Below are 27,777 nucleotides of genomic sequence, written 5' to 3' on the forward strand. Positions count from 1 at the left end.
ACTCAAAATTATTTCAGCAATTGTATCCTCATGTTCTTAAAATCACTTCTGGCCAAAACTGGCTGGAAATACAAACTTGTAATATTACCTGTGTCGTAACAACAATTGTAAACAAGCTTTAATGATTGAGGACAAAATCGCAAAAGTTGGCAGGTATGTTTAGAATACCACATGTATTATGTGGAGGCTCTAAGCTTGGCAACCACCAGGAACTGGTCGTCCTTTCTGTCTTTTTCTTTAAAGTTAAAGATACAAAGATATGAAAATGAATATATGTATGTGCATTCCATGGGTTCAATGCTTGTTGGAATTCCATGGCTATTTGAGCAATATTTAGTTCTTTGGTTTCTCCCGTTCTTCTCGGTTACAGATGACAATGGACCCTTTTTGTTATTGTAAATCTAGCTTTCCCGCGAGGCACTTTGCCAAGCTGATGGCAACATAGTCACTTTTGCAACGGAACGTGCGAGCACAGTTTGCTTGTTGCAAGGCGTAAAAAATATGGGCGTGGCTCTCGTGATGAAACCACATGCAAGGCACAAGCCCACAGAATTTGCTGCATTTTCATTTGAACCATGACCAATGCTACCATTAGTTGAGGAAAAATGCAATGCAGACAAGTGCTCTTGCAAATTAGGAAAAGGGTATATATCATGGAAGAATTTGTTCTTAAGTGAAATTGTCCATTCACTTGTAGAAATGCTATTGCCTGATATCTACCGAATTCATTTTTATGAGGTTTGTTGAATTTTAAATGTAACAGCAAAGTCTCGTCACTGTTAAATGCAAATTTTAGATTTAGGCCTTCAAATTTCTTTCCTAAAAATTTGTAGAGATACTTTAAAGTAATAGAAATACAGGATCATGTTTGGGTCTGCAATTCCAACATAGAAAGGAAATAAACCAATACAGATATTACAATTCTGTGATTTGCGTCTACTGATTCGTCTGAACTGGTACATTAGACATCGTTCAGGCCTATACTCCTTTCTTTGGAATGATTACGTGTAAGGTTTCACATACGTTGGAATCTAATAGGTCATGTCTTCCTGCTCTGTGCACTCTTAGCGTATGTGCAGCTAACTGATGTGCAACACCTGTTCTTGGTATAAAATTACATAGGTGTAAATTTAGTGCTTAAGTTTTTATCTACCCATTTTGCCAATTTACTTGGGGATCCATGGCACTATATAAAATGTCTTCCTTTTGTAATGCACTGCAGAATTTACAGTTTCTAAAATGAAATAAAGTATTCATATCTGTTGAGCAGTTGGCCTAAAAGGGTATTTTTTTGCGTTTCACATTTTCACATAGATTTATATAGGTGAAATTGTAGTCTGCCATGGGCTAGGGCTCATACATACAGAATGACAATGACAGCATCTGGATCCATAGTTTATATGGTTGTTAGTTTTGGATCCACTAAAAAAAAAAAAAAACTTCAAATATTTGAGTACATCAACGTGCCAAGGACAACATCAACAGTACTTTGTGGGTACGACATCAATATGGTGACTCGTAGCTTCCTGAAAGAATGAATCTTGCCAGAGCACGATGACGGCGAACAGAAGCTGAAGGAGATGATGAGCTTGAAACACTTGCATGTTATGATACTGTAGCTACCAAATGTTACTATTTTACTGCAAAATGCCAAGTCTTTCGGGTTTGTTCATGATTGTCTCATAGACACCAGTAGTTTTACTGCTTTTTGTTTGCGTCCAGTTTAGGGCAAAAATGACTTCAAAACGATATAAATATAGCCCAACGACGGATTTTATGGACCACTAGATTATTGTGCCTACCGACAGCAGTGCCATCCATTCGTTGAGCAATATGTGTAGCAGCATCCGAAATTTCAGCCGTCGTTACATGAATGTTTGAGGAATAAACTTCATAAACACTTCCATTTACGTGTGGTGCAGGTTGTTCTCGTGGCAACTGTACAGCAGAGCACCCATCCCTGCTTGACATTAACATTGACTCAAGGCAGTCAATGTCTTGAGTAGCAAAAGCATTCTTACTGTACTCTACCAAATCTTGGTGTTTTTTGGCTTTGACTAGAGTGTTTCTAAAATTATAAGGTTGCTTTGTAATACTAGTAGTATGACTAGTCTTACAGAATTTAAAAGTTAGCATCTGGGTCCTAATTGTGAATCCATGCAGTTATATGCAGGCGACATAAGTTATTCAGATATGGGCGAACAGAAGTGAAGGGAGGACAGGTTGAGTTAATAGTAGACAAACAAGGCTTTTACTTTTACAGTAAATTCTTTAGTGTGCTGTGAGGCTTGCCAGTACTTTTGCTGAAGTTTATGGTGACCACGACCTTAATTTATCAAAAATAAAGAAAAGTAATGTCATTACTCTTTTAGCCCTGTAATACTCAAACGTAATAGTTCTACATCAAGAAAAAATGACAAATTGTTAACCCTTATTTCCGACCATATAGATTCACAGGTAAAAAAAAAAAACATTAGTTAAAGTTGAATTAGTATAGTAATTAATTCGTAGTTGGTATGCTGAACTTTTACCTAACTGAAAACTCGCTCCTGCATATTGAAAGCACTACCTCATAGCATATATGATACATTGGACGTTACGGCATTAAAAGCCAACTGCAACAAAACTTTGGGCCGCATAAGAGGCCTAGTTTGAGGTGGTGGAGACATAGATAAGCCCCTGTACAAAATGTTATGTTTGAAATATGAGAGTAGCCAGTGATATTAAGATTCTTTTAAATTGCTGTGCTAAGGGTCTCGTGGATCATTATGCTGTGGCTATGCCTAATTTACAAGAGAAGACAGATGTGTTTCAAATTTAAGGGTCTCGTGGATCATTACGCTGTGGCTATGCCTAATTTACAAGAGAAGACAGATGTGTTTCAAATTATTTAAAGCCTTCTAAAGTTTAATGTATAATTTCTGTGATGGCTGCCTCTTCTAAGGTTCCAGCACTGTTTTGCACTTTCAACTAAGGTTCACTAGAGACTTGGTCGTGCCTGTGCTGGAGTCTCATAAGTTGTAGTAAAATGCAGTCAGCTACACATCATGCTGGTGTATCTACCCTTCATTACTTAATATTGCAACGGACTTCTCAGCTAGAGACCAAAGGCCTGGGCTAGTAGCACACCAGTTTTTAGCTTTTTCATCCATGTCATTCTGCAGGCGATTAATACTTGACAGAAGAAAATCTGGATGATTCGAAGTAGTAATTGCAAACAGTGCTTCAGAAGCCTAGTATTTCTTGACATTTATGGAGCAGTGCTCTCAGGGCTGTGGTAGTACTTGAGAAAGTTGGCAACAAGGCTAAAATATAAAAAATGGGCTGTGCGCAACACCGTATGTGAGTATTGTCACTGCGATGTGTGTTACATGGTTGGAGACTTATTACAGCCTGTACTTAAAGGGATCATAAAAGGGAAAATTGTCCAAGCTCTCTTTTATGAAACACACCTACGATGCCCCCCCCTTTAAAAAAAGCACTTTCATGTTGAGAGGAAGCTTGCTAAGTCAGAGACAAACAAACACCTGGAAAACGGGTGGCCTCAATTCTACCTCGATGTTCCTGGACCAGCTTGCCACGATGTCCGTATTTTGATGGTCTCCACTTGGGCGTGCTTAACGCGTTATTGACAAAGACATGCTACATTACATGATTACATGTCTTGACTACTTTGCATGGCTACATGTAAAGGAGCGAAAAACAGAACTAGATTTTGAGAAGGCTTACTGCTTTGAAACTTGGGATGTCAGACTGATGTACCAGCGATGGGATTTTGGCAGTTTGGCCTACATTGAATCACCTAGAAGACAACTTCGTAGTGCACAATTAACAAATATGACATTTTTTTTTTCAGAAAGTACTTTGTTAAACTAAACTAATTTGGTGTTCCTCCTCAGTTGCCCTTTAAAATGAGCTCTTGCTTACTACGAGCACTCTCTCAGCAGCCAGCAAAGCTTGTGAGAAGCCTGCAGAGGTCCACTGTTGTGCTTCAATGTTCAGCATGAATGATGAAGTTCTGCTAGGTGGTGTGGCCCAGCACAGTGTGAAATAAATTCTTCCACTGAATCAATTCTACCACATTTATGAGTAACGTGTTCCTGTTTACAGTTTTCGTTTGCACCATTTTTCTTGAAAAAGCCAGAAGTGATGCTTATGTAGCAGAGCTCACTCAGTGTGTTTGTGTGAGAGAAAGGAGCACAGGATGTGAACTGCCTAATATTTATTCAGGAGATTTCTGTAATGCCCCTGTATTAGTGGCCTTGGATATATTCGAAATAATAATAATAATAATAATAATAATAATAATAATAATAATAATAAACAACCAAACAGAGCCAGCAGACACTGAAGCTTGAGAATGCATAGCAGAAGGAAAGTCCTTCTTAATGTGCTTGCTTTTCTGAGCTCGTTGCTCAGTTTCATGCCATCGGCACTGTTTGCAATTAGACAGACGAGAGAGGCATGAAGATGTGCTTCCATTGATGGAAGTGCATGCAGCACTACATGCACTCCCACCAATGAGAGAGGAGTGTTTGGTGACATGACGCAAAGCTCGGTTCCCTTTAACACCACCAGATGGTGATGCCCACCATGCATGATGGGCGGCAAAGCCCATCGATTGCACCCGCAGTATCATGGAAATTTGGCCGCGTCACAGTGTGATCCTTAGCTCTTCCCTTTGCGAATCAGTGGCGGTACGGGCGTCAGCCACTGTGTCACGTTAGCCAGGTAGTATTTAACATCATGGTGGTGGTGGCATGTTCATTGTGCTGCTACGCACGCAGTTGCACCATTGTGTGCTTACAAAGTCTGCAGGCGCTGGAGCATCTGAGAAGAGCATAGTAGTTTCTGTGAGATTACTATGAACCCCTTTTACATTGATATGTCGAGGAGAAAGGAACTTCAGACCCGCAAACGGTTTGGTGTAGCTCGACATCGTCAGTGGAAACGCCTAGCCCGCAACCCAGCTAACGCTTAAACATTTGCTTAACACATTCGTGTCTGTCTTGTGTGTATGTTCATTTAAAGTGTGCAGTGATTGTAGGGTCTAGTGTGAATTTGGGTTTATGTTCATGTTCTCGATATGGGAAATGACATCAGATGAAAATACAAATTGTCCCCTGTAGAAGACAAAGAGACAGCCTCTGCGTAAGGCATACGAGCTGGACCTAGATGCTGTCCCCCCTCCCCAATTCCTCTTTCACTTTTCTTGGTAGTTAGTTACTTGGTGTGTTTGTGTATGACTTGTTTGTATGTGCCACTTGTTTTCTTACTGTTACATCTACCAAGTTGGTTACAGCAACACTTCTGCTAACCTAAGTAACCTTATAAAGTGTTAATCTCTCTGGTGGTCTGGTGGCTTAGTCATCCTTGAGAAGCTGAATTCTCTATGAGAACTGATGGTGCTGTAAACGCAAGGGCCTGTTCAGTAGAAAAAGCAGGCTTTGTCGTAGGGGACGGACAAGGCCTTCAGAAACGAGAGGCAGCCCATCAGCTCGTCTTCCCTTTTATTCGTTTTTTTGTGTTCATCCTACGTCGCATTTGCGCTTCTCTCAACCTCTTCCCTTTTTGCGTATAATGCCACCTTGTGTAGCAGTATTTTGCAATCAGTTGTAAGTGTAAACATTACGAGGTTGAAATTAGCCTTTCAACATTGTAAATTTTTCTCGACCTTCTGGCAAAAGCTGAATGTCGAAAAATGTGTTTGTAAATTAAGAAAAAGAGTGTGTTGCAAAGAAGGAAGCCTTCAGTGCCTGACAGAGCCCCGGTACCGTCATGCAGGTGGCCTGGTGGAGTCCGGTGGGGGGCCTGGCTGAGGGGCGCGGGGGCGCATGACGAGCCGGCGGCAGCCGGGGGGCCCTCCCTCGGCTTCGGAGGCGGCCCCCCGGTCGCTGTGCGTGGCCGTGGTGGGCCTGAGCGGCACCGAGCGCGACAAGGGCCCCACGGGCGTGGGCAAGTCGTGCCTCTGCAACCGCTTTGTGCGGCCCCGCGCCGACGACTACCACACAGACCACATCTCGGTGCTGAGCCAGACGGACTTTGGGGGCCGCGTGGTCAACAACGACCACTTCCTGTACTGGGGCGAGGCCCGGCGGCCCCTGGCAGATGCAACCGACAGCGCCGGCATGCCCGAGCTGAGTGTGCACGTGGTGGAGCAGACCGAGTTTATCGACGACTCGTCCTTCCAGCCGTTCCGCAGCGGCAAGACGGAGACGTACCTGAAACGGTGCGCGGCCCTGCGCCTCTGCTCGGCGGAGAAACTCATGTATGTGTGCAAGAGCCAGTTGGGCATCGAGAAGGAGTTTGAGCAGCGGCTCATGCCCGAGGGACGCCTTAACGTGGACGGCTTTGTGTGTGTGTACGATGTGAGCCACGTGCCCGGGCGGCCGGCTGACAAGCAGGCAGAGTTTGCGGCTGCCCTGCTGCAGACGCTGGTGCGCACCCGGAAACCCGTTGTGCTGGCCGCCACCAAGACGGACGAGGCCTGCGAGATGCACCTACGGGAGGCTGAGCGCCTTGTGGCCCGCAAGGAGCTCAGGTGAGCCATGCTGCTGCAGTTTGCTGCGGTTGGGTTGTCTTGGAGGCAGGGCTTGGCTCGTGCTGTAGGTTGAGTTTTTCAGCTATGCCTGTTAAAACGTTTTCCCTGGCTTATGATGGTGTAGTCGTAAGCAAAGTCTGCTGGTGATTTTGGCATGGCACTGGCCTGAAAGGGTGTTGCAGATGTTGTAAGCAACTGAATTTAGCCACTATGGTTTTACAGTGGTGGTGGTGTTACGAGGTTCGCAGAGATACCAGGTCACCACAGGTTTTCTGAGAAATAAATAAGGCTTGATGGAGGGCCCAATATTGTGCCACAGCTGTAAGCTGCGTCTTTACTGTGCGTGCAACACATGCTTGGTGTTCTAATTTTTTTTTTCTAGTGTGCATACAGTAAATATCTGTAGCCATTGTTCCTTTCGGTGTGGGGAACTGAAGTGAAAGAAACATGGTAAAATAAAATTTCCAGTGAACCTAATCTAACCCAACCTAGCCTAGCCTAGAACTAATTGTCGCCCGAAGGAATTATAATATTTGAGAACATGAAAAAACATATTCTGCTCATTGAATACGCACGCAAATAAATGAACGCCTTTTACCCTTTGAGGCGGTCTACAAAAACATGGAAGCAGTAGCTTTGTGGGGCTGCAAGCTTACCTGTGCTACAGCACACACAAAAGGTTCTGCGACTATCACTCAGTGTTGCAGTTCACAATGCCTTATTGCTTTTTGAACTGGGTTAGATTTATCTCGGGATAAGTGCAATCCAGCAGAGCTCACACGGTACTTGGTAATAGGCACTCGCCTGTCAAAATTACCTGAAATTCAGGATGAAATCGCAGCATAGACTGCAGCCTCACCTCAAATAATTTCCTGCACTTTTCCTCTGGCTCTGAAGGTGCTTCGTGACTGCCCAATGAATATACCTTGACCTGCCATAGTTTGAGAAGCATTGCGTTGAATTATTGAGCTGTTCACTGGGTTGTATTGCAGGGAGAAGATGTTCAAGTCCTCCCTGAAATCAACAGTTCCCTGGTTACACTGTGGTTGTACAGTATCTGTGGCATTGTGCCACTGGCCATGATGCTGCAGTTTCAATTTATGGCTGTAGCGGTCGCATATATATGGGGGGGGGGGGATGCAAAACCCATATATTTAGCTTAGCATGCTCATTAAAGCAACCCTGGTGGTCACAATCAGTTGGGGTCTCTCTGCTATGACCTCCCATAGCCCTGTGTTTTTTCATTACATTAAACCACACCAATAGGTCCACGAATGAATGATAATAAATTTACATTAAAATTAACGTGTTGGCCATACTTGTTTCTGGCCTTTTCAAAGGCAGCCTGTTAGATGATTAATATCCTGATTCTGTACGTTTCTCCTGCTAGTCTAGGGATATATATCCCTACTGAAATGTTCCACATGCCATTCCAATAATTCTGCATGCTTTTGTTATAAATTGTACTGCATATATGCTGATTGTAAAACATAAGGAATTATTGGAGTGTATACGAGGCATTTCATGTGAAGGTTTAGGTGCACTTTTGTGCGGGCATTCGCCTATCCTGTCGTTCCTACACCTATTCCTTTCTACCTGTGGTGATGGTGCAACTGGCACGATGTAGGCATGACTCTTTAGCTTAGCGTTAGAAAAAGAAGCAACACAAAGTATGCGCTCGCCGGTGGATGAGAGGAAAAACATGTATGCACCTGATCTGATCCCGGAGAAGTCTCTCTCACGCTTGCTCTGCTGTTAGCACTTGGAAGTGTGTGAACGGAATAGTCAGCAGGGAGCTTTCACGTCAATGGGGCGGGGGGGTTGCTACTAGACTGAGAAATCTTGCAACAAGTTGTGTGACAGCATCTCCAAAAGGGTTTCAGTTTCTGATGTAACGACAGAACGCTGGTCCTCTGGGCTAGTTAGTAATGTGTCATGGTAAAAATCACAGGCTGAAAAGACGGGAACAAATTGAAACAGATGCAGACTCCCACTCACTACCAAATGTTTCTTAGCTGAAGGAATGCAAAATGTGTGCATTTCAGCTCGTTTAATTTACTTTAGTTATTCTTGTACTTCCAGCACGTCTGCAATGAAATCTTCCCTTAGCCTTTCCGATCTATCTTGCAGAAGAGCAGTTGACCGTCTCTGTCTTTTTCATAAAATTTTTTTGACTAACCGTGATCTCAAAAATGCTCTTTTTAACTGCGCCTTCTTACATCTCACCACGTATTGATCATCGTGTTGAAGTTCAAGTGCCAAGCTGCCGCACCAACTTGTACGTTCATTAATTCACGCCAAAGACATAATTGGAATTGAATCACCTCTCCACCTCCATCGCCAGCAACCCTGATCAATCTACATTCAAAACTTACATCTGCAACCATGTACTACAACCTAGCCACTCCTCTCTGTAATGCTGTTATGGCATTGAGGGTATTTCAAATAAATAAATAAATAAATAAATAAATAAATAAATAAATAGATGAGAAAACTAACTAACAATACTTAAAAGAGGTCATGAGAAGGCAGAACCATGGTGTGACCACTCACTATTATAGGAACACTACACATTCGAGCAGATGTATGGGTGGTTTTTACATATTTCGGTAGCCATGTACGAACACTTACAAGCAGGCTTTCTTTCTTTGTTTTTTCATGTCACACTAGTATTATGTTGCTGGTAACTCTACCCTTACCAGCAGCCCAGAGTTGCCATGACGTTGCACTACTGGTTGTGAATTCGATCTTGGCTGTGGTGGCCGCATTCCAACGGGGGTGGAATGCAAAAAATGTACTCACGTACTGTGCATTGGGTGCATGTTAAGGAACCCCAGGGGGACAGAATTAATCTAGAGCCCCCACTACAGCATGCATCATAATTAGATTGTAGTTTTTAACATGCAACACCCCAGAATTTATTTATTTATTTATTGCTGGGAGCTTTTGTTTCCTTTAACCCTTTAAGTGCCGTGTCTAAGCATACTCGTCTCTGCACCGGCGCACACTGCTGGCCGAGGAAAGACGTGTCACACTTTTTGCACACTGCCTGCCTTTCCCATAATAATTTGGGAATGTGGAACATCTACAGACTGGTTGTGCCATCTGCACAAAAGTTGGGCAAACTAAAGTTGTATGGCAGGCTTTGTTTTTATACGACAGAGGGTGCAACAAAGCTTATCTGTCTCCCAGTGTCGCTTGCGTCTCGTTTTTCAGTGTGGTAGACCAGTGTAAAAAGAAAGTCAGTGTGTTTTGAACAATTGCAGGAATTTAAGAGCCTCTTATAATGAACTCTGATTCAAAGTCCTTTGGTGTTGCTTGCAATGTGCATTCAAGTTACAGTAGCAGCAATGAAGAAGCATTGTTGGCTGCGGAAGACTGATTATCCTAATTAATGTTATTAGCATTATTAATTAGCACTTCTGGCAACCCCTCACCAGCAAATCGCATTCAAATCTAAAGGTTGCTGATATTCTACTTAGAAATTGAATTTTTCAAACTATGGAACAACCCCTGGCGGACAGCAGGTGGACTTGTCCAAACAGCCGACGCCCGGAGGGTTGAATTAGTTTTCAGCTGCTCTTGTCAGTGATGAGCCTTGAATTTTGCTTCATATCTGTTATAGTATGTGTTCTTTGCCAGTGCCTGGATGTTCTTGAGTGTACTTCTTTTTCTGTTGTTGCTAAGCCCAATTTTGAATCACAAATTTTTATTGAAGTTTATTGATGTTCTTATAAACATTGACAGATTTTTATCTGTTTTGAACCCTTAGTCATACAGGCTAGTACGCATTGAAGATTAAAAGCAAAAATATTATATTAGTAAAAATACTAGTATTTGGTAGGTCATAGCCAAAGGCATGCATATTGGAACCACATATTTAGAATGCATGTTGGCACCATTGGCACATTATTGTCACAGATATTGGAAACAGCTCAGCAACTTGCTAGAGACTTGCAAGTGGAATTTTTTATTTAGCAGTTAACTACCAGCACCTGGTAATTTCTTGTTTAGTGGTACCCATATTTTTCTTCAGAGCAGTTGGAAGCTGGGGCACATTGCTCAAAATATTGGAAAACACCATACAGTCCACCATACTTGTGGACTTCTTGAAATGCCTTGTTTAGAAATACGGGTCTATATATGTCACTGGAATACCATATTTGGTTCTGAATGACATGCTGACTTCATACTATTGCAATTAATGCGATTCTTGCTTGTTGTAATTAGTGTATCTCATGTGTTATTTGTTCTTTTGTTATTAGCTGCAATAATCATTGGTGTGTTTTTGCTTCTACTGTTATTGATCTTGAACCACACACTTCACCCAAAAGCCTGCCTCTCTGTGTGGTATTACTGCATACATATTTTATATTTTCTGTCAAGAAATGTGTCATCCTAAACATCCTGAGCAAGACCAACACGATATTTCAGCTATCTTCTTTCTTTCGAGGCATTTGCTTCGTATTTCACTCCAGCGGGCTAGCACTAGAACTTAGGAAAACAATCGCCAACTGGCTTTCCAGATAAACAAAGAAGTTTTCTCCTTTTTGTCCTAAAATATTTTTATGTATTGATACATCGGGCCGCGCAATGAGCAGTAGCACAGCGTACAACCAAGTGACCGAGCCGGAGTGAGTGTCAAAACGTCATGCTGTTCTACTTCCATGTGGCCACCACCTGCGTCATGACCCCAGAACAGAGTTACCTTTTGGGGAATGAATCTGGTTCATGGAAAAGCTATCATATAGTAAATTATTTAGGGCACTCTGAGGCTTCCCAGTATATTTTCTAGGTCTGAAGGTCCAGAAACTTTAATTAAGAATTAAGCATTGGAAATGTCATATCATTACTACTTTACCTGGCCCTCTCCACTTACTGGTGGCAACCAGTGACACTATGACATAACCAAATGTATTAAACAAGCAGCAGGCAGTTATACCACGCTGACGGGGTGGCATGACTAGCATTCCATGGGGAGCGAGGAGGAATCCAGCAACTATTGGCGTAAACTTTGTCTTTAGGCGACATCGATAGGTGTGGTAAAGTCTTCAATGGTAATATAATGTATTGCTACTCGTTGCTGGGATAGTTGGTTGATACTTATTATGGTGCAAAATATGTGAAGCCATGTAAAGAAACAACCAGACAGAAAATTGCGCTTTCTTCTTTTTTACTTTAATATATATATATATATATATATATATTATTGCTGAGCATATAAGAGGGTGACATTATAAAGCCACCTTCCTTGTCTGCTTGCAAGAGCTGAACGTTGTTCTATTTGGAATATGTAACGACGTCACAAGCTGAATTCTTAGGTGAACATCTGTACACTGAACATTCTTTGAAAGACAGTCCATGCTGTTAAGAAGGCACATTCTTTCCTCTGTGGTTGCTTCTTCCTGTTGTTTCGTGTAATTTGCACCGTATTATGTTTTAAAAGTAATTTGTCAAACGTTGTTGAAATCAGTGAACAGTTGGAAAGAACAGAAGTGTATCAACATATGTCGAGCCCACTTATAATAGTACCAGTTTTAGCAATATATCAGAAATGACAATGAGCAGCTGTGGCACCATGAACTTTTGTGTTCTATGGGGAAATAAGCCACTTAGTAGAATGCACGGCCCACCTTCGTCATAGTTCACGTTCCTCTCTCCCGTCTCCCTCTGACGGCAGCACTTTGGGCGTAGTCGACTCGTGTTTTGGAGGGGTGGAAGGGAGACGGGACAGAGGTGTGCGAGTCCGGCCATGCGGCACATTCTTGCCGTGCAGGGTGCGTGGCACAAAGGCAGGTGTGGTGGCTCTCATTTCTTTCTTTTTTGTTTCCCTTTCAATGCAGACACCCAGTAGCCAGATGTAATAGTTATAGTCTAAAATGCGGCATGGGAGCATCATAGTAAATGGCTTATTTTACCTTGTAAGAGACACAAAAGTTTGCCGCTCCAGGGCTCTTCATTGTTACATCTGAGTATCTTTAATACAGGTAAAAAGTGGGTTCCGGTTATAACAATTATCAGTTATAACAGTGCAAATTTCTTGGTTCGAGTGTAGTTTGCTGTGCTTATGTGTACTCCATCCATTTGTTTGCACACATGCAGTTTGTCCAGCCAGTGCACTTTGGTGCAAAGTGGTTGTGATTGTGTGTAATGCTGAGGTAGTATTCTTAGGCGATCACTTTCGGGGCTGCTTTAACTTTAGCAAGATTTGATGTGACTAGCAGCAGGAGGAATCAGTGTCTACGAGTGACGGTATTCTGGGCACAGTGTCAAAAATGATGTCACCTGTCGACGGTGGCATTTCCGTTCCGGCGCTAACCATGCAAAACTTCAAGAAAGTGAGAGCATTCCCCAAGTGGTCATCTGAGAATATGCCACCTGGAACTGTAATGCCTTCTAATCCAAGCATATGAGGCGGTACAGAAACATAGTCGCACAATACATGTAAGCACTCAATACATGTAAGCACTCTATACACAAGCATTCAACTGTTCTCATATGGAGAAATACAACATATTGAAACATCATAGAACATACTCACCATGAAAATTGAATTGCCTGTGTCATTTCCACTTCTTCCTTGGACTACTACTCAGCAACTTTGCTAAATAGGTACCACTTAATCAGTTTTGCAAATAATTTATTGCTTATCTAAAGCTTTGAAAGATTGTTGAACTGTGGAACTGATTAATAGCATTTAGTCGTTTGTGTCAAAATATAAACACTTATGCCAAAAGGAGTCCTGAACATTAGAATGTGCCACAAAGCAGCACCAACTGTGATGATAAAATGTTTTGTAGCATAATATCTTGAATCTCATTGTGATTTGGATTTTATTTAAATGCCTACCAAAGAATTAAAAAAATACATTTCTACAATATAACTGTAGATGTCTTGTTGTCTGTGTGTTTCTACCTCTTGTTATACATTTCTTTTTGCCTTTTTCATTCTGTACCATACCATTGATCATACTGATCTTGCGTATTAAGAATGTGTTTGTTTGTGTGGTCTTCTCATTTCAGGTGTTACAACGTAAGTGTTAACAACCTCGCTTTTCCTTCTCATCGTCGTCATGCAGGGGCCAGGTTCCACTGGTGGAGACGTCAGCCCACGAGAATGTGAACGTGGACTTGGCATTTCTGCTGGTGGCGCAGTTAGTGGACCGGGGCGCTAAGGGAGCAAGCCGCTGGGGGGGACGGGTGCCATCATTCCTTGAGGCTAGCCGGGCACGCCGTGAGGCCCTCGACCAGGCGACCGACGCCTTCCAGGCAAGTGCACAGTCTCTGCCTCCTCTCGCCATGATGAGGTCAGAGGGAAAAAAGCACACAGTCACTATTGCCATAACATGGTACTGGCTGATTTTCCTGAATTTTCTGTAAAGTTATGATGATTTTACAACTGTTACATCGACTTCTAGGAAAAATACTTCTTGTTTGCTGAAAATTGGAGCGGTACAAATAAAAAAAAAAATGCCTTTATAAACTAAGTTGTGATGGTATCTTCACCAATTTGCACCTTCTCTCTTGCCTTCAGTTTGTTGAGTTTATCCATTTAAAATCCACATTTTCATACTGAGCAAATGTACATAAATCTTGAAAGAATCCTCTACTAGTCTAAACTGCTTTGATGTTTCTCTTTACTCTCATTTTGAACAAGGTAAGATGGACCAGCTGAAACCCGCCGTGGTTGCTCAGTGGCTATGGTGTTGGGCTGCTGAGCACGAGGTCGCGGGATCGAATCCCGGCCACGGCGGCCGCATTTCGATGGGGGCGAAATGCGAAAACACCCGTGTGCTTAGATTTAGGTGCACGTTAAAGAACCCCAGGTGGTCAAAATTTCCGGAGTCCTCCACTACGGCGTGCCTCATAATCAGAAAGTGGTTTTGGCACGTAAAACCCCAAATATTATTATTATTGGACCAGCTGAACATGCAGCCATGGTTATCGTTAGGCTACTGCGTTAGGCTAGGGGGTTCAGGAGATGAACACTCCACACATTGAATGAAAGACTTCCAGAAAACAGGCGAAAATTGCCAGGGTTATCAGTAATTTCATTCGTAATAAAGTGATTCAAAAGCTGTGCGTCCGAGTTCAGAAGAGCCAGATATAGTATGAAATGGCGGGGTGGGCTGTGATGAGTGTTTCCTGCTCAATGCAAAACACATACCCTCCTTAGAAATAGGAGATAACGCGCACGAAAGAGAAAGAAAATGCAAGCCAAGCTGACAGGACCAGGGCTCACTGTGTCATCATCCTTCATACTTATTTCATGCTCGTGACCACTTGCTCACCCTGTTGTCTTCCTTGTATTTGTCCTTCTTTCTCAAGCTCGGGTCCTTCTTCTTGAGAAGTGTGTGCCAACCCGCCCAACAACTTTGCCAACGTGCTCTCGTGCAGGCGCTGGTGCGAGCCCAGGTGACCGACCCACGCGCACAGTGGGCAGGGTGGAGCCAAAGGCTGCTGGGAGCGCCAGAGTGCGAACGCTTCTGTTCCCTGTTCGGCCGAGCGGCAGCGCGGCTAGCCTTTGAGAAACATGTGCGACGACTACGGGAGGAGCACACGGCGCGGCGCGTCCGGGGCTTCCTCCGGGCCCTTCCCACGGCCTTGGCCCAGCTACTACCCAACCGGGATGCCCTGGGTGACAGGTGAGGCAACTCAATCAACCGAGCTTCCTTTCCTGTTGGTACCGTATTTACTCGAATCTAGGCCAGCCCCTTTTCTAAGCCGACCCTCGAATGTCCGAAGCCAGAAAAAATTAAAAAACTTACCTCGAATGTAGATCGAACAAAAAAGTGAGGACAGCTTTCACAAAATGAAAACAGCATTTATTTCATATGAACATGCCGAACTCACTCTACGTCATCATTGCTGCTAGCCTCGTACACTTGCAGATGCGCGCAAGCTCGCATCCACGCGCCCACACATGCGCAGACAGTGCGACAAGGCTCTTACGTGTTGGAACGCGGTGCGATCTCGGTGAACAGCTCCTCTCCGTTATCGCGTGCTTATCTTCCTTATCACTGTCATCTCTTCGTTGTGGCACATGCAAAAAAGCGTCTCCTGTTCCCCTCCCAATGACAGACGTTTTTCTCATCGATGCTGAAGTCCCGCCCGGCTTGAACGTTTGACTCTGCAGCTAGCGCAACTTTTTGTTTGAAAGCGCCACTGTGGTGGCTACAAGAACACCACGCCGCACGCCGATACACACAGGTCAGAATGACGACGTTGCTCGTGTACTTCAGTTGGCTACTGGCGTGGCTAGTAGTGGCTGCGATACTGACATTTCTAGATGGTGCTAGCTATGCACCATATTTATCGTTTTCAATTACAAACTGGTGCATTTTTAAAAATCCTTGAGTCTAAGCCAACCCTAGAGTTTGGTGTATGATTATTTGAAAAAAAACTATCGGCTTCGATTCGAATAAGTACGGTACTTCTCTCACTTTAATTGGATGGAAGTCATGGTCTTTAAACTGGGTTTATTCCCTCCATCCATTCTGTTATGCCACGGCATGTGCCAGTTGTCCCCATGCTGTTCTCAACACCATGCTGTCATTGTGCCATCATTATTCATGATGTCCCTGTGCCATTATCTTCATCATCATGTTGTCATCGTGTCATTATTTCCATCATCGTCGTGTCACCAGACACATTACAGAAGTGTGCACAGCCAAATTTTGGCATAGTGAATGTCAACAAATTGCGGGATTTAGCAATTGGATGAACAGTAGCAGAACAAAAGATTTCACCGGAAATTAATTAAACAAGAAAATTGTTCTTTGTCACTGAAACTTAGAACGTTAGCTTCAGAAACATTCCTTGCTCTACCACTCCTTGTTATCTCAAGCCTCAAGTTATCTCAAGTTCCCGGAATTAACATCCGTCTTGTTTGGATATACCAATGCGCGGAGTTTCTCACAATATTGCCTTGAGGGAAATCTGGTGCCATTGTCTCTTGCGAGTTTTCTAACGGGCACTGTGCCCCCTTGTGAATGCCATTATGTGTGTGGGTGTGAGCTGCTTTGTTTCAAATGTGGTTCGGCCCCTAAAACACAGGCAAGGCTACATGAAATAAAATCGTCATAACTCGTTCGCACCGGCGACTGACAGAGAGGTCGCACTACCAAGTTGGTCACAAGTCGCAAATGGCCACGTCTCGAGAAAAGTGACCATTTTGGGCCAGTCACACGCAGCTCAATTTTTTCAGTTGTGTGACCAGGGTCATAAAACTGCTAGACGAATCAGCGGCGCTCCGAATGTTACGTTATCACGTGTTTCTGCCTGGCATCCTCCTGCGTCGTGCCATGTATGCAAAGTCCACGCCACCATGGCAGACTGCAGGCTTGTGTCTGGCCTCGTGATTCTGGGGTGCAGCAGTTCTAGCAACGCGTTGAACGTATGCGGAAGCTAAACAGCAACAAAAGAAAGCACAAAAATTACGCACTAATTCCCACGCAACGCGAACTAGAAATTTCAACTTACTCTCGATAACACTCCTCGTCATGCACGTGTAGTTCGGGCAGGAGGCGGCTCGTGTGGCCGGCCATTTATCGTGAATGGAAGCACGGGCGCACACACCAGTGTTGCTTTCTCTTCGGAGGCTTTTGTGCTGCCACAGCCGACACCACAGCAGAGCACATCATCACAGTGACGATGTCTTTCTCTTCGCTTGAATTGAAATCTATGGCTGTTGTCGGAACGTGAAACCAGCGAAATGTGTAGATCCCTAGTGTTCTCACCGAGAACGATAATCTCTGGTGTTGCGACGTGCGGGTCGTGCTCAGCTGGGCTTGCCAGTGTGGCCGTCGGTTGCCTTCAGTTGTCTTTTGGTCGCCAGTCGCAAATGGTTGTGCGACCTCCTCAACTTGCCGGTGTGATTGGGCCTTTACTCATCTATACAGTACATAAGCAAGCGGGGAAACACAGAAGCAGACGAACTATTGCACAGCGAGCACAGACCTTGTCGTCTGTCCTCCAACGTTAGTACTAGTACTGGTACTTTTTTCGTTTCATACAATTGTACATCCAAGCACGAGTCCTCATGCATAATAAAATAAAAAATGTTTTTGTGTAATATTGAAGAAAAAAAAAAGCAGCTGTATGCGTGCTGTTTTAGTGGAAGATAAATTATTGTGAGAGATGAAATGGTGCTGCATGGCCTTCAAAGTGTGTGGGGTCTCTCACACCCGTGCTCTTGGGACAAAGGAATGACAACACAGTAGTGCAAACAATCACAAGGGCATTTATTGCACCTTTCATAGATCAGTGCCTGCTAGCCGAGTTGCTACCCACAAAACATGCCGATGGGCGCGCGACAAATTCAGAAGTCCGACTCACCGCGACCGGAAGCGAGCGAATATGTTCGCCCCATGCTGGATCCCAACGCCTGGTCCTTCGCGTGTATGGTCACGCGGACGGTGTCCAAGGCGGCCACGCGAGACGGTCTCGCAGAAGCATCGGTCGCCGCGCGCGTGGAATGTCCGCGCCGTTCGCCGACCCGCCGGGGAAGCCCGCCCGTTCTGCCCTGCGCCCCCAAGTAACCCTGCCGTGAGGCGGCGTTAGCAACGCAACACTCACGCCATCTCTCGCACTGCGCCCCAACCACATCAACCGCCGTGGTCATCACGCAGGCCACGCGGCGAAGCCAGATTACAGGAGACGCGCCATGCGGGAAAAACATATCAGGGGACGCGCGAGAGTCGTGCATCCCCACAAGTGTCATGGCTCTCCAAGTACAATGCCAATCCAAAGCCACCACATACCGGCATTCCCATGCATACAACAGCCGTGCAGTGCCAGCTTTCTTCTAGCTAACATTGTTAGAATACCTACGCAGCAAAGTAAGTCTAAAATATGTCACATTTTCTTTTGGTCTTGCAGTTGACTCTTGTTAATTTGACCTGGGTTAGTTTGACTTTTTGCTAAATTCAGCTGCACTGGAAAGCCCTCGAGAGGCACCATACGCCAATGACAGTGTCAAATTCTGTAGGCAGCTGACTGACGTTGACATTGGCAGCAACCTGACAGTCCAATGCCAAGGCAGTGTTTAAACAGGCAAGCACTCTTCGCCGCATGCTAGTTGAGTCACCTTTCGAGATCAAGAAGCAAAAGAAGGTTAAGGACTGCTTCATGCAGTAAAAAAAGATAACTGTGTTCATTTTGCCAGCACTTGTTAATTTGACCGTTTGGATAATTAGATCAGATCTTGGTGATCCCACAAGGGTTGAAATAAGGGGAGTCGTCTGTATATCTATAACCAAGGTATTCTTGTGTTGGATTTGGATTTGACGTAACAAGGTGCTGCCGCATTTGGGGCCTAAATTTGTTTCGTTACAAAACGAAATCCTGCCCATCCATGGCGCGCAGTGACTGGTCGACGGTGAAAGAGGAGCTGCTGCGGCCGCACGCGGACTTTGAGCAGTACTTTGTGGACGACGGGGGTGAGTGGGAGGACCGGTCGCCCGTGGACGACCAGGAGGCAGAGGAGGACGGTCGCATCCCGTATGCCCTGCTGGACCGGCCCGAGGCGGAGGCCTGCTTCCAGGAGCACCGGGCCGCCTTGGAGACCGAGGAGCGGCGCCAGGAGCTGCGGCGACAGTTTCGGCAGCTGCTCGAGGAGACGGGCTACGTGACGCCGGGCAAGAGCCTGGGCGAGGTGCGCGTCCTCTTCATGGGACGCGAGTGCTACGAGCAGCTGCCGGAGGCCGACCTGCTCGAGGTGCGCTGTGTTTCCCCCTCTCTCTTAGTCACTGGCTTGTGAACATTTTTGAAATATTAAAGTCATATTATAGAGGGACACTAACGAGCAAGGATGAGTTCGTTATAGTGAGCTGTTTGTTCAAAACTCTCATTTGCACCTGTTATTTCTTGAACTTAATTTTTATGATAATTTTGAGACACACAGTATAGATACAGTGATATCTCAGTATAACGAACTTCAGGGGAACGCGGCAAATTGTTCCCTATTCTGAAAGGTCATTATAGTGAAGGCCCCAAGATGAATCATTTTGCCCATCAGTTGTCACCGTATGGGCTATGGCCCCAAAAATGTTGCTGTTGGCTCTCGGTTCACGTCGTTGCTAGTTTCCATAGATTCGGCCACCACACAGTTCTGCAGCAGTGTATGTAGAGTGGTGCACGACAAAGAACAAGCTCCATGTCGCCTATAAAGTGTGCAGTTTCATTTTGTTTGTTTTTCACATTCCTTGCTGTGGACACTACAACTGTTTCGCTCAAGGTGGACGAGTTCACCATTCCAAAGTGCAAGCACGTGTAAACGGCACTGTTTGCAAAGTGCAGCCGTGAGGCATCCCCGGGAGTACGGAGGTAACATTTCTCTGTTTGCATTTCTCTGTACGAGAGAAAGAAGAGGCATGCCCAGAAAGAAAGGTGAAAGAAGGAAGAGACGCGCCTCCATTGCTAGGCGACACTTGTCTGGGCAGTGCATGTGCTCGCATAACCTGATGCGTCATCGCCTCCGCAGTAGTGGCGGGGGGGGGGGGGGTCTTCTTTAGTCGTTATTTTTTCTCTCCCTCCAGCACTGTCTTGAATTTTCCTAACCTGCGCCGTGGTGTCCACATTCTGTGCCTTCAGCTAGCCCACTGTTCTGGCTGCCTAAAAGGATACACGGAAATCTAAGAATCCCCAAATTTTAGGATATTTGTTTGTAGTACTGCAGCATTGTTAATGTGACACGAAAACTAAATAACGATCATTATTCTGAACACATCGGTATTCTGAAGAAGGTAATACTGAAATATTTTTACACTGAAACTGTAAGCAGTCGGCAGGGAATTTCTGAGAAGTTCATTAATGTAGTGCTAGTGGTAACGAGGTATCACCGTAATACAGCACCCTCAGGGATTTCAGCTAAGGCTAGTGGTCGCGAACCTTGTTAGAATGAACAGCGTGGAAATCGCAGAATAGTTTGGCTTAGCCAAATTTGTTAGGTAAAATTATGCCCGAGAATTATTTTGAACAAGCTTCACTTCTTTGACGTGTCAGAACCCTCCACTCCTTAATGTTTTTGACCGTGCTGAGCCATGCGCAATGACATCAACTTTGCATTGTGGAGCCAACAGTTCTTAGGGAGCGATGAGCATTGATTCTTAAATGTCCAGCTTGGTAGTGTGTGGTGCCCAGTCTTGGGTGGCTGCATACTGAGGTTGTCCAGGTCCGTAATTTATTTACATTGAGTTAGTCTCTGGGACAGTCATGTTACTGTATTTTTGCGCATATAATCAATTCCAAAAATTTTAGAAATTTGACAGTAAAGTCGGAGTGTGGGTTATACAGTCAAACCTGTTTATAACAAACTCGATAGTTCCACGAAAAGTGGCCGTTATATTAATAGTTCGTTGTGCATAGACTGGCGTCAACAGTTAACAATCGGCAGTGCTGTGGTCTGAAAGCCAAATTTTCAGTGTCATTTTTGTTGCCGTTGCATTCCCACACCTGTTTGCAAATTCCTGTTCGAAATGTCACCAAGAGAATGACATGCGGGGTCATATAGCTCTCTCAAAACGGTGCTCGGTTCAGATCACCTTTGATTTCTAAACTGCAAACGCAACCTTTTTATTCGAGAGCTTGTGCTGCATTTTACTGCCAGCGGGACACGAGTGTACTCTGCAAAAGAGAGCAAAGTGTTCTAGTGAGCCGGAAGCCTAAAATTTTAGGAAACTCCAGTGGCATGCCACCATTCTGCGAAGGTCTTGGCATTACGACTGTGTGTCAGCCACACAAGACCCGCAAAATTGCATTATCTTTGTCGCTTCGGGTTAAAAAAGGCGATGCTCAAAAGTTGGAAAGTCACCGTGAATCATTATTGGAAATTGGTGACGTGTAAATGAAGCACCACCTAACCATGATCTCCTGATAAACGACATAGTACCCACCGATCCCTTGCGGTTGCGTGGCGGCAGCGTGTAGTGCAGCGTTCTTGCCAGCTCGGGGCGCTTGAATATAAACAGCAAGGACAGGAAAGCTTTCGTTGTTCCCTTGGCAGAAGGACATAGATGGTTGTTCAAAATGGTTGAGAGAGAGAGAGACAAAAGAAAGGGGAAAGGCAGGGAGGTTAACCACATGGGTAGACCTGGTTTGCTACCCTATGCTGGGGAGAGAGGAGGGGGAGTTAAAGTGATAGCAATTGAGAAATAGGCACCAAAACGATAGTACTGCCCTCGTGACATCAGATATCGCACCGGCACATGTGCCAGTGCACGCCCTGCTCCATGCTGCTGCTGTTGTGTGCCTGCTCTCTGGAGGGCGTGCATTGAAAGCGAGTGACCTCCTTCGTGGCTTCCGAAATACACGGACAGTGGTCGCTCGCTCATCTCGAAGGCTGTATCACTGTTGTGGTTGGACTGAAACGGGGCGTGTGCTGCTGTGAGCCCAGTTTAGTCGCGCTTTCATGCTGTGGTACTTCACGCGTGCCCTCTATTTACCGTGACCTGGTTCGAAGTGTTCATTGTAGCAGTATGGTGATTTAAAAATTGTTCGTTATATCTGGAAGCAACTTCAATGGGCTGGGTTGGAAAATCTTAAATGCGCTGAAATGTGGTCATTATAACCGATTGATAGTTATATCTGGGGTTGTTGTAAGTGGGTTTGACTGTATGTGAATTTTGCTTTCACGGCAGCGTGTCACGTGCTGTCGTGCTCGTCACGTGCTGTCGTGTCGTGACGGAGCCAAGGTGCTCCCTCATTTAAAGTTTTGTTAACTCCCACAAAATCCCGTCCTCTCACTGCTTCTGCACGTCGAAGGCCCCTTCTCCCCTACTTCCGAGTCGCTCATTATCCTCCTTTCTATGGGTCGCCATGTTGCAGTTAGTACTAGTTAGTGAAGTGCACACGCTGATAGCAGTAGTGTACATGGTACCGGCATACTAGAACTCAGTGGCTGCCCTTTACAGTGCAGCAGAAGCTGAAGGTTGATTACCAGCTTTGCCAAAGAGCAGCAGGGTCAGAGCCACTGGCCGAGATACAACATGGATGCGTTGTGCATCTGTGAATGGAGGCTGTTTTTGCAAGGATGTGAGCGTTGTGTGCAGTTATTCTTGCAGTTTTTTTAGTCTTTCCAGGCTGTTGTAATTGGCGCTGCAGGTTGTACATGGTGGTGGATTATACATGGAAAAGTAGGATATATCACTAAGATAGTTGGACTCTCGCTAGGATAATCCGTGCCTCACTAGGATAGTTGAATTTTGTTGCTAGGGTAGTCTGCGTATGTCACCGGGATATTAAGTGTATCATTAGGACAGTCAGGGTATGTCACTGGGATAATTGGAAGTTCCTGACCAATTTGTGTGCGTCACCGGTTACTCAGAGTCTCGCTAGGACGGTGTCAACATTCCGACGCCTGTGTGGCAGGTGTTGGACTATGACCGACTGTCCATCCTCACCGATAGTTTGCCAACAGCTTGGCACTTTGAAATGTGGCAGCCGTGTGCATGTTTCCCGGCACCATCACGAGTGCTGTGTTGGCCACGTTGCAGGTGTATGAGGAGCACCAGCAGGAAATGACGGAGCGTGCCCGGTGCCAGTTCCAGGAACTGCTGCTGGAGCATGCCGAGCTCTTCTACGAGTTTGCCAATGTGGGGCCTGGCAGTGTTATCACCCAGGAAGACATCGCCAAAATCACCGAAGCCCTCCAGGAGGACTCCAGGTGAGCGTTGTAGCTGTCCGAGATTAAAGGGACACTAAAGGTTACCAGAAACTCAAGTTGTGGCGTATCAGCCGGACGCCAGGGTGGAACAGACAACGTTTATTGATGCCGTGCCCTTTTTATAGGGTGATGAACTTGTGATCTGCCGACTGCTGCTTGCGTGGCCGATAAGCGATTATCATGAAAACGTAGTGTGACACGCGATATCAGTATACAACATTCCTTTCCCCTAAGATTCGTTACACAGTTGCAAAATGTCTGATTAGTCATCAATGCCATAACGTGCGATAGGCCGTTTAACGCGTGTTGATCTTCGCGTCTCGACCGGGTCTTGGGTAGCTTGGCCCTGTCTTGCACCTGCGGCTGCTTCCGTGCTGACCGGCAGCTGTTGTGGTCGTCTGACTGTAGGAGGCAGCCTGACGTGGTAGTCTGCACTTGAGACTTCGAGACTCGTCCAGGCGCTCCTCAACTGGTTCCGGTGCCTGTGATGGCGTTCGCCGTTGTCCAGCTGGACGATGTACGACACCAGGCCTCGCACTGCCACAACCCTGGCCGCCTTCCACCTTGGACCTGGACAAAAGCTTTTAGCATAGACCGCGTCACCGACGTGGAACCTCTTAATCTCCGGTCGTTGCGGTTCTGGCACGTATTGCCGGTCCGGATGAAGTCTGTCCAAGGCTGTCCTCAGCCTTCGTCCGAACATCAATTCTGCCGGAGATTTCCCCGTGACCGAATGCGGCGTCGTGTGCTGTTTAAACAGGAACCGCGAAATCTTGCACTGCGTTGAACCATCCTGTTGCTTCTTTAACGCTTCTTTAACTTCTCTTACCATTCTCTCCGCCCTACCATTACTGGCGGGATTGTAAGGAGCAGTGAAAATAGCACGCACCCCATTGCACTTTAAAAACGTTTGCAACTCCGAGCTAGTGAATGCTGTGCCATTATCCGAAACGATAACGTCTGGCACACCGTGTGTCGCAAACATCTTCCTTAAGCTGGTGACGACAACCCGCCGTGGTTGCTCAGTGGCTATGGTGTTAGGCTGCTGAGCACGAGGTCGCGGGATCGAATCCCGGCCACGGCGGCCGCATTTCGATGGGGGCGAAATGCGAAAACACCCGTGTACTTAGATTTAGGTGCACGTTAAAGAACCCCAGGTGGTCAAAATTTCCGGAGTCTCCCACTACGGCGTGCCTCATAATCAGAAAGTGGTTTTGGCACGTAAAACCCCATATATTATTAAGCTGGTGACGACAGCTGTAGCTTTCATGGATGACATGATTTCGACCTCAGCCCAGTTGCTGTACGCGTCTACCACGATTAAAAATACTTCTCCATTAACTGGACCAGCGAAATCAATGTGTAGGCGACTCCAAGGTTGATCTGGCTTGATCCAAAAATGCACTGGAACCTTGGGATCGCTTTGCCGGTTACTCTGACATGGCTGACAGTGTCGTACAAACTCTTCAATTTCGTGGTCCATTTTCGGCCACCACATGAGCCCTCTAGCTAACGCTTTCATAGCACTCATCCCAGGGTGATTTGCATGTAGGAGTTTAAGCACACTTTCTCTTGCTGCGTTAGGAATTACAACGCGATTCCCCCACAGCATGCAATCACGATGCAACGACAACTCCGTCTTCCTCACCTCGTAAGGCGCGAACTTGCTGTCCAGTTGTGTTGACGGCCAGCCACTAAGGATCCATTCCTTTACCATGGATAATACTTTGTCCTTCTTGATCAGCGCAGCGATGTCTGCCGCCTGCAGCGGTGCGCACTCGACCGCTTCCAGCAGGAGCACGTCCCCAGGTGGCTGTGGCTCGTCTTCGTCTCCCGGTGCTGGCAGATGACTGAGTGCGTCGGCGTTGGAGTTTTCTTGGCCTCGCCTGTACTGAAGGCTGTAGTTATACGCAGACAAACATAAAATCCAACGGAGCATTCTGGGCGACACAACTTCAGGCACCCTCTTGTCCGTGTTAAACAGGCCCAGTAATGGCTTGTGGTCCGTTATGACCGTAAATTCTCGCCCAGCAAGGTACTGGTGGAACCGTTTCACGCCAAAGACAACAGCTAAGCCCTCTTTATCAATCTGAGCATAGTTACGTTCACTGGCTCCAAGCGTCCGGGAAGCATACGCTATGGGCTGTTCCTTCCCATCAGTCGTATGATGGGCTAGCACTGCCCCCACTCCCACAGGAGATGCGTCGCAGCACAAAATTAAAGGAAGCTTGGTGTCATAGGGCACAAGTACAGAGTCGGAGCTAAGCAATTTTTTTAGTCTCTCAAACGTACGTTGGTGCTCACCTGTCCACTTCCATTCGTGGTCATGGTCGAGCAGTCGATAGAGGGGTTCTGCCACTTCAGTCTTGCCCTTGAGAAAACTGCTGTAAAAATTTAGTAACCCCAAGAACGCTTGCAACTCCTTTTTGCTTGTGGGTGCGGGCGCTTTATGGATGGCGTCAGTCTTGCTTCGGCTCGGATGTATTCCCGTGGCGTCAATCCTGCGACCCAAGAATTCAATGCTCGGCTTGTTGAATTCGCACTTGTCTTTGTTTACTCTTAACTGCGCATTCTGCAGATGCGATAGCATGGTTTCTAATCTCTCGGCGTGCTCTTCCGCGTTACGGCCAGAAATCAAGATATCATCAAGGTAGGCTTTCACGCCGGGAATGCCTGCTAACAGCGTATCAATGACTCGTTGAAATACCCATGGCGCCACCGAAATTCCAAACGGCAGCCGTTTGACTTTGTACAGCCCCTTTATCGTGTTAACTGTGAGCACTTCAGCCGATTCGTCGTCTAGCGTTAGCTGTTGATAAGCTTGAGCTAGATCTAGCTTTGTAAAAAATTTGCTTGAACCCAGAGCTGCGAGCATTTCAGCGGTTGTGGGCAAAGGATACCCGCTGCATTTAATAGCTTTGTTTACGGTGCTACGGTAGTCACCGCACAGGCGTAAAGTTCCGTCTTTTTTTCTTACCACTACCAGTGGCGTGGCCCAGTTGGAGTACGCGACGGGTTCCCATATCCCTTGTTGCACCAAGCGATCCACTTCCTTGCCCACGTCGTCCTTGAGGGCCAGTGGAACTGGTCGACTTTTGAGAAACACTGGTTGGGCGTCGTCTTTCAGTTCGATGTGAATTGGTGGTCCGTTGAAGCCAGGAAGGTCCCTGCGAAACACCTCGGAAAATCGTGAGGGCACGTCTTCCGCGTTTACTTGCTCGATTCCCCGCAAGCAAATGCCTAACGGCCTTAACCAGTTTCGCCCAATCAGGCTGTTGCCTCGATTCTTTACTACCAACAATGGCAGCTTTGCCTTCCGGCCCTTAAATTCTACCAAGACGGTTGCTCGACCCAGCAGTGGTAACGCCTCCTTTGACCAGGTTACGAGAGTTGTTCCAGAATCTTGTAGTGGTATTTCACCCCGACTTCTCTCGATTACTCTAAATGTATCTTCACTCACAATTGAGCACGATGCTCCGGAATCAACCTCCATCGGGACTTGTTGTCCTTGTATCTGTACTTTAACCATAAACTTCTGTTCTTGCTCATTCACTTCGCAAAGTGAAAACAATGCACTCATTTCGTACACGCCCTTGCTCTTTTCAACTTTCCTCTTTTGCTCAGGCGTCTTCCGGGCCGCTCTACTTTCGTCTTTTGAACGACAAGCCCTCGCAATATGTCCAACCCTTTTGCATTTGAAGCATGTCGCTTTTCTAAAACTGCATAAACGCGGAGCGTGCTTACCGTTGCAACGGTAGCAACCAGATCCTTCTGCCGTGGCGTCTTGCTTCGTGCGGGTTGCTTGTATCATGCCCTGGCAGTCCTTCGCCTCGTCTCGGCCGTGCATCCGTATGTCTCGTTGTTGCTTGGCTGTCGCTTCTGCGGTCGCGGCCATGTCGTACGCAACGTTGAACGTAAGGTCGTGTTCTGCGAGAAGTCGCTGTTGAACTGCTTCGTTCTGGAGGCCGCATACGAAACGATCTCGCATCATGATGTCCATCGGGAGCTGCACGTCGCCAAAACCGCAGTCTTCGGCTAGCTTCCGAAGCGCCGTGACGTAGTCCGCAACTGATTCCTCGGCAGCCTGGTTTCTCTTGTAGAACAAAAACCTTGCGTATAGCTCTGAAGGCCTTGGATGCAGGTGCTTGCGAACCGCCGTCTTAATTTCCTCGTAGGTTGCTGTTGTCGGTCTTGCTGGCTTCACCAGAGTCACGATGAGCCCGTACGCTTCTTCGCCGCAACAACTCAGCAGGACGGCTCTTTTCTGTTCTTCTTTCGCTATCTTGTTAGCTTCGCAGAACATTTCTAGCCTCTCGACGTATTCGTCCCATGACGCGTTTGTGCCGAGATGATACTCGCCGATCCTGCCGACGGCCATCGCCGCCGCTTCCTCGTCGCCAACTGTGGCGTATCAGCCGGACGCCAGGGTGGAACAGACAACGTTTATTGATGCCGTGCCCTTTTTATAGGGTGATGAACTTGTGATCTGCCGACTGCTGCTTGCGTGGCTGATAAGCGATTATCATGAAAACGTAGTGTGACACGCGATATCAGTATACAACACAAGTTAAAGT

The 27,777-nt window shown here is 46.0% G+C and overlaps 2 protein-coding genes across 13 annotated transcripts in view; one reads left to right on the forward strand and one right to left on the reverse strand.

Annotated features, from left to right (window-relative positions):
* The window catches only part of RhoGAPp190 (Rho GTPase-activating protein 190), a 105,341-nt gene that overhangs the window by 4,180 nt on the left and 73,384 nt on the right, over nt 1-27,777 (forward strand). For all 12 annotated transcript variants that reach the window (XM_075673232.1, XM_075673229.1, XM_075673230.1 and 9 more), the window contains exons 2-6: nt 5,785-6,541; nt 13,620-13,809; nt 14,938-15,185; nt 18,907-19,258; nt 23,034-23,203. In XM_075673232.1, coding sequence (XP_075529347.1) covers nt 5,835-6,541; nt 13,620-13,809; nt 14,938-15,185; nt 18,907-19,258; nt 23,034-23,203 — 1,667 coding nt within the window. In that variant the 5' untranslated portion in view covers nt 5,785-5,834. The remainder of the gene's footprint in view (nt 1-5,784; nt 6,542-13,619; nt 13,810-14,937; nt 15,186-18,906; nt 19,259-23,033; nt 23,204-27,777) is intronic.
* LOC142559838 (uncharacterized) lies at nt 23,466-27,657 on the reverse strand. The gene is made up of 4 exons (XM_075671513.1): nt 26,948-27,657; nt 26,181-26,416; nt 24,852-25,241; nt 23,466-23,951 (listed from the first exon to the last, which is right to left on the reverse strand). Exons 1-4 carry the CDS (start codon nt 27,579-27,581, stop codon nt 23,466-23,468), a joined length of 1,746 nt encoding a protein of 581 aa, XP_075527628.1. The 5' UTR covers nt 27,582-27,657.

Source organism: Dermacentor variabilis, chromosome 10 (genome assembly GCF_050947875.1).
Source record: "Dermacentor variabilis isolate Ectoservices chromosome 10, ASM5094787v1, whole genome shotgun sequence".
NCBI classification, from domain to species: Eukaryota; Metazoa; Arthropoda; class Arachnida; order Ixodida; family Ixodidae; genus Dermacentor; species Dermacentor variabilis.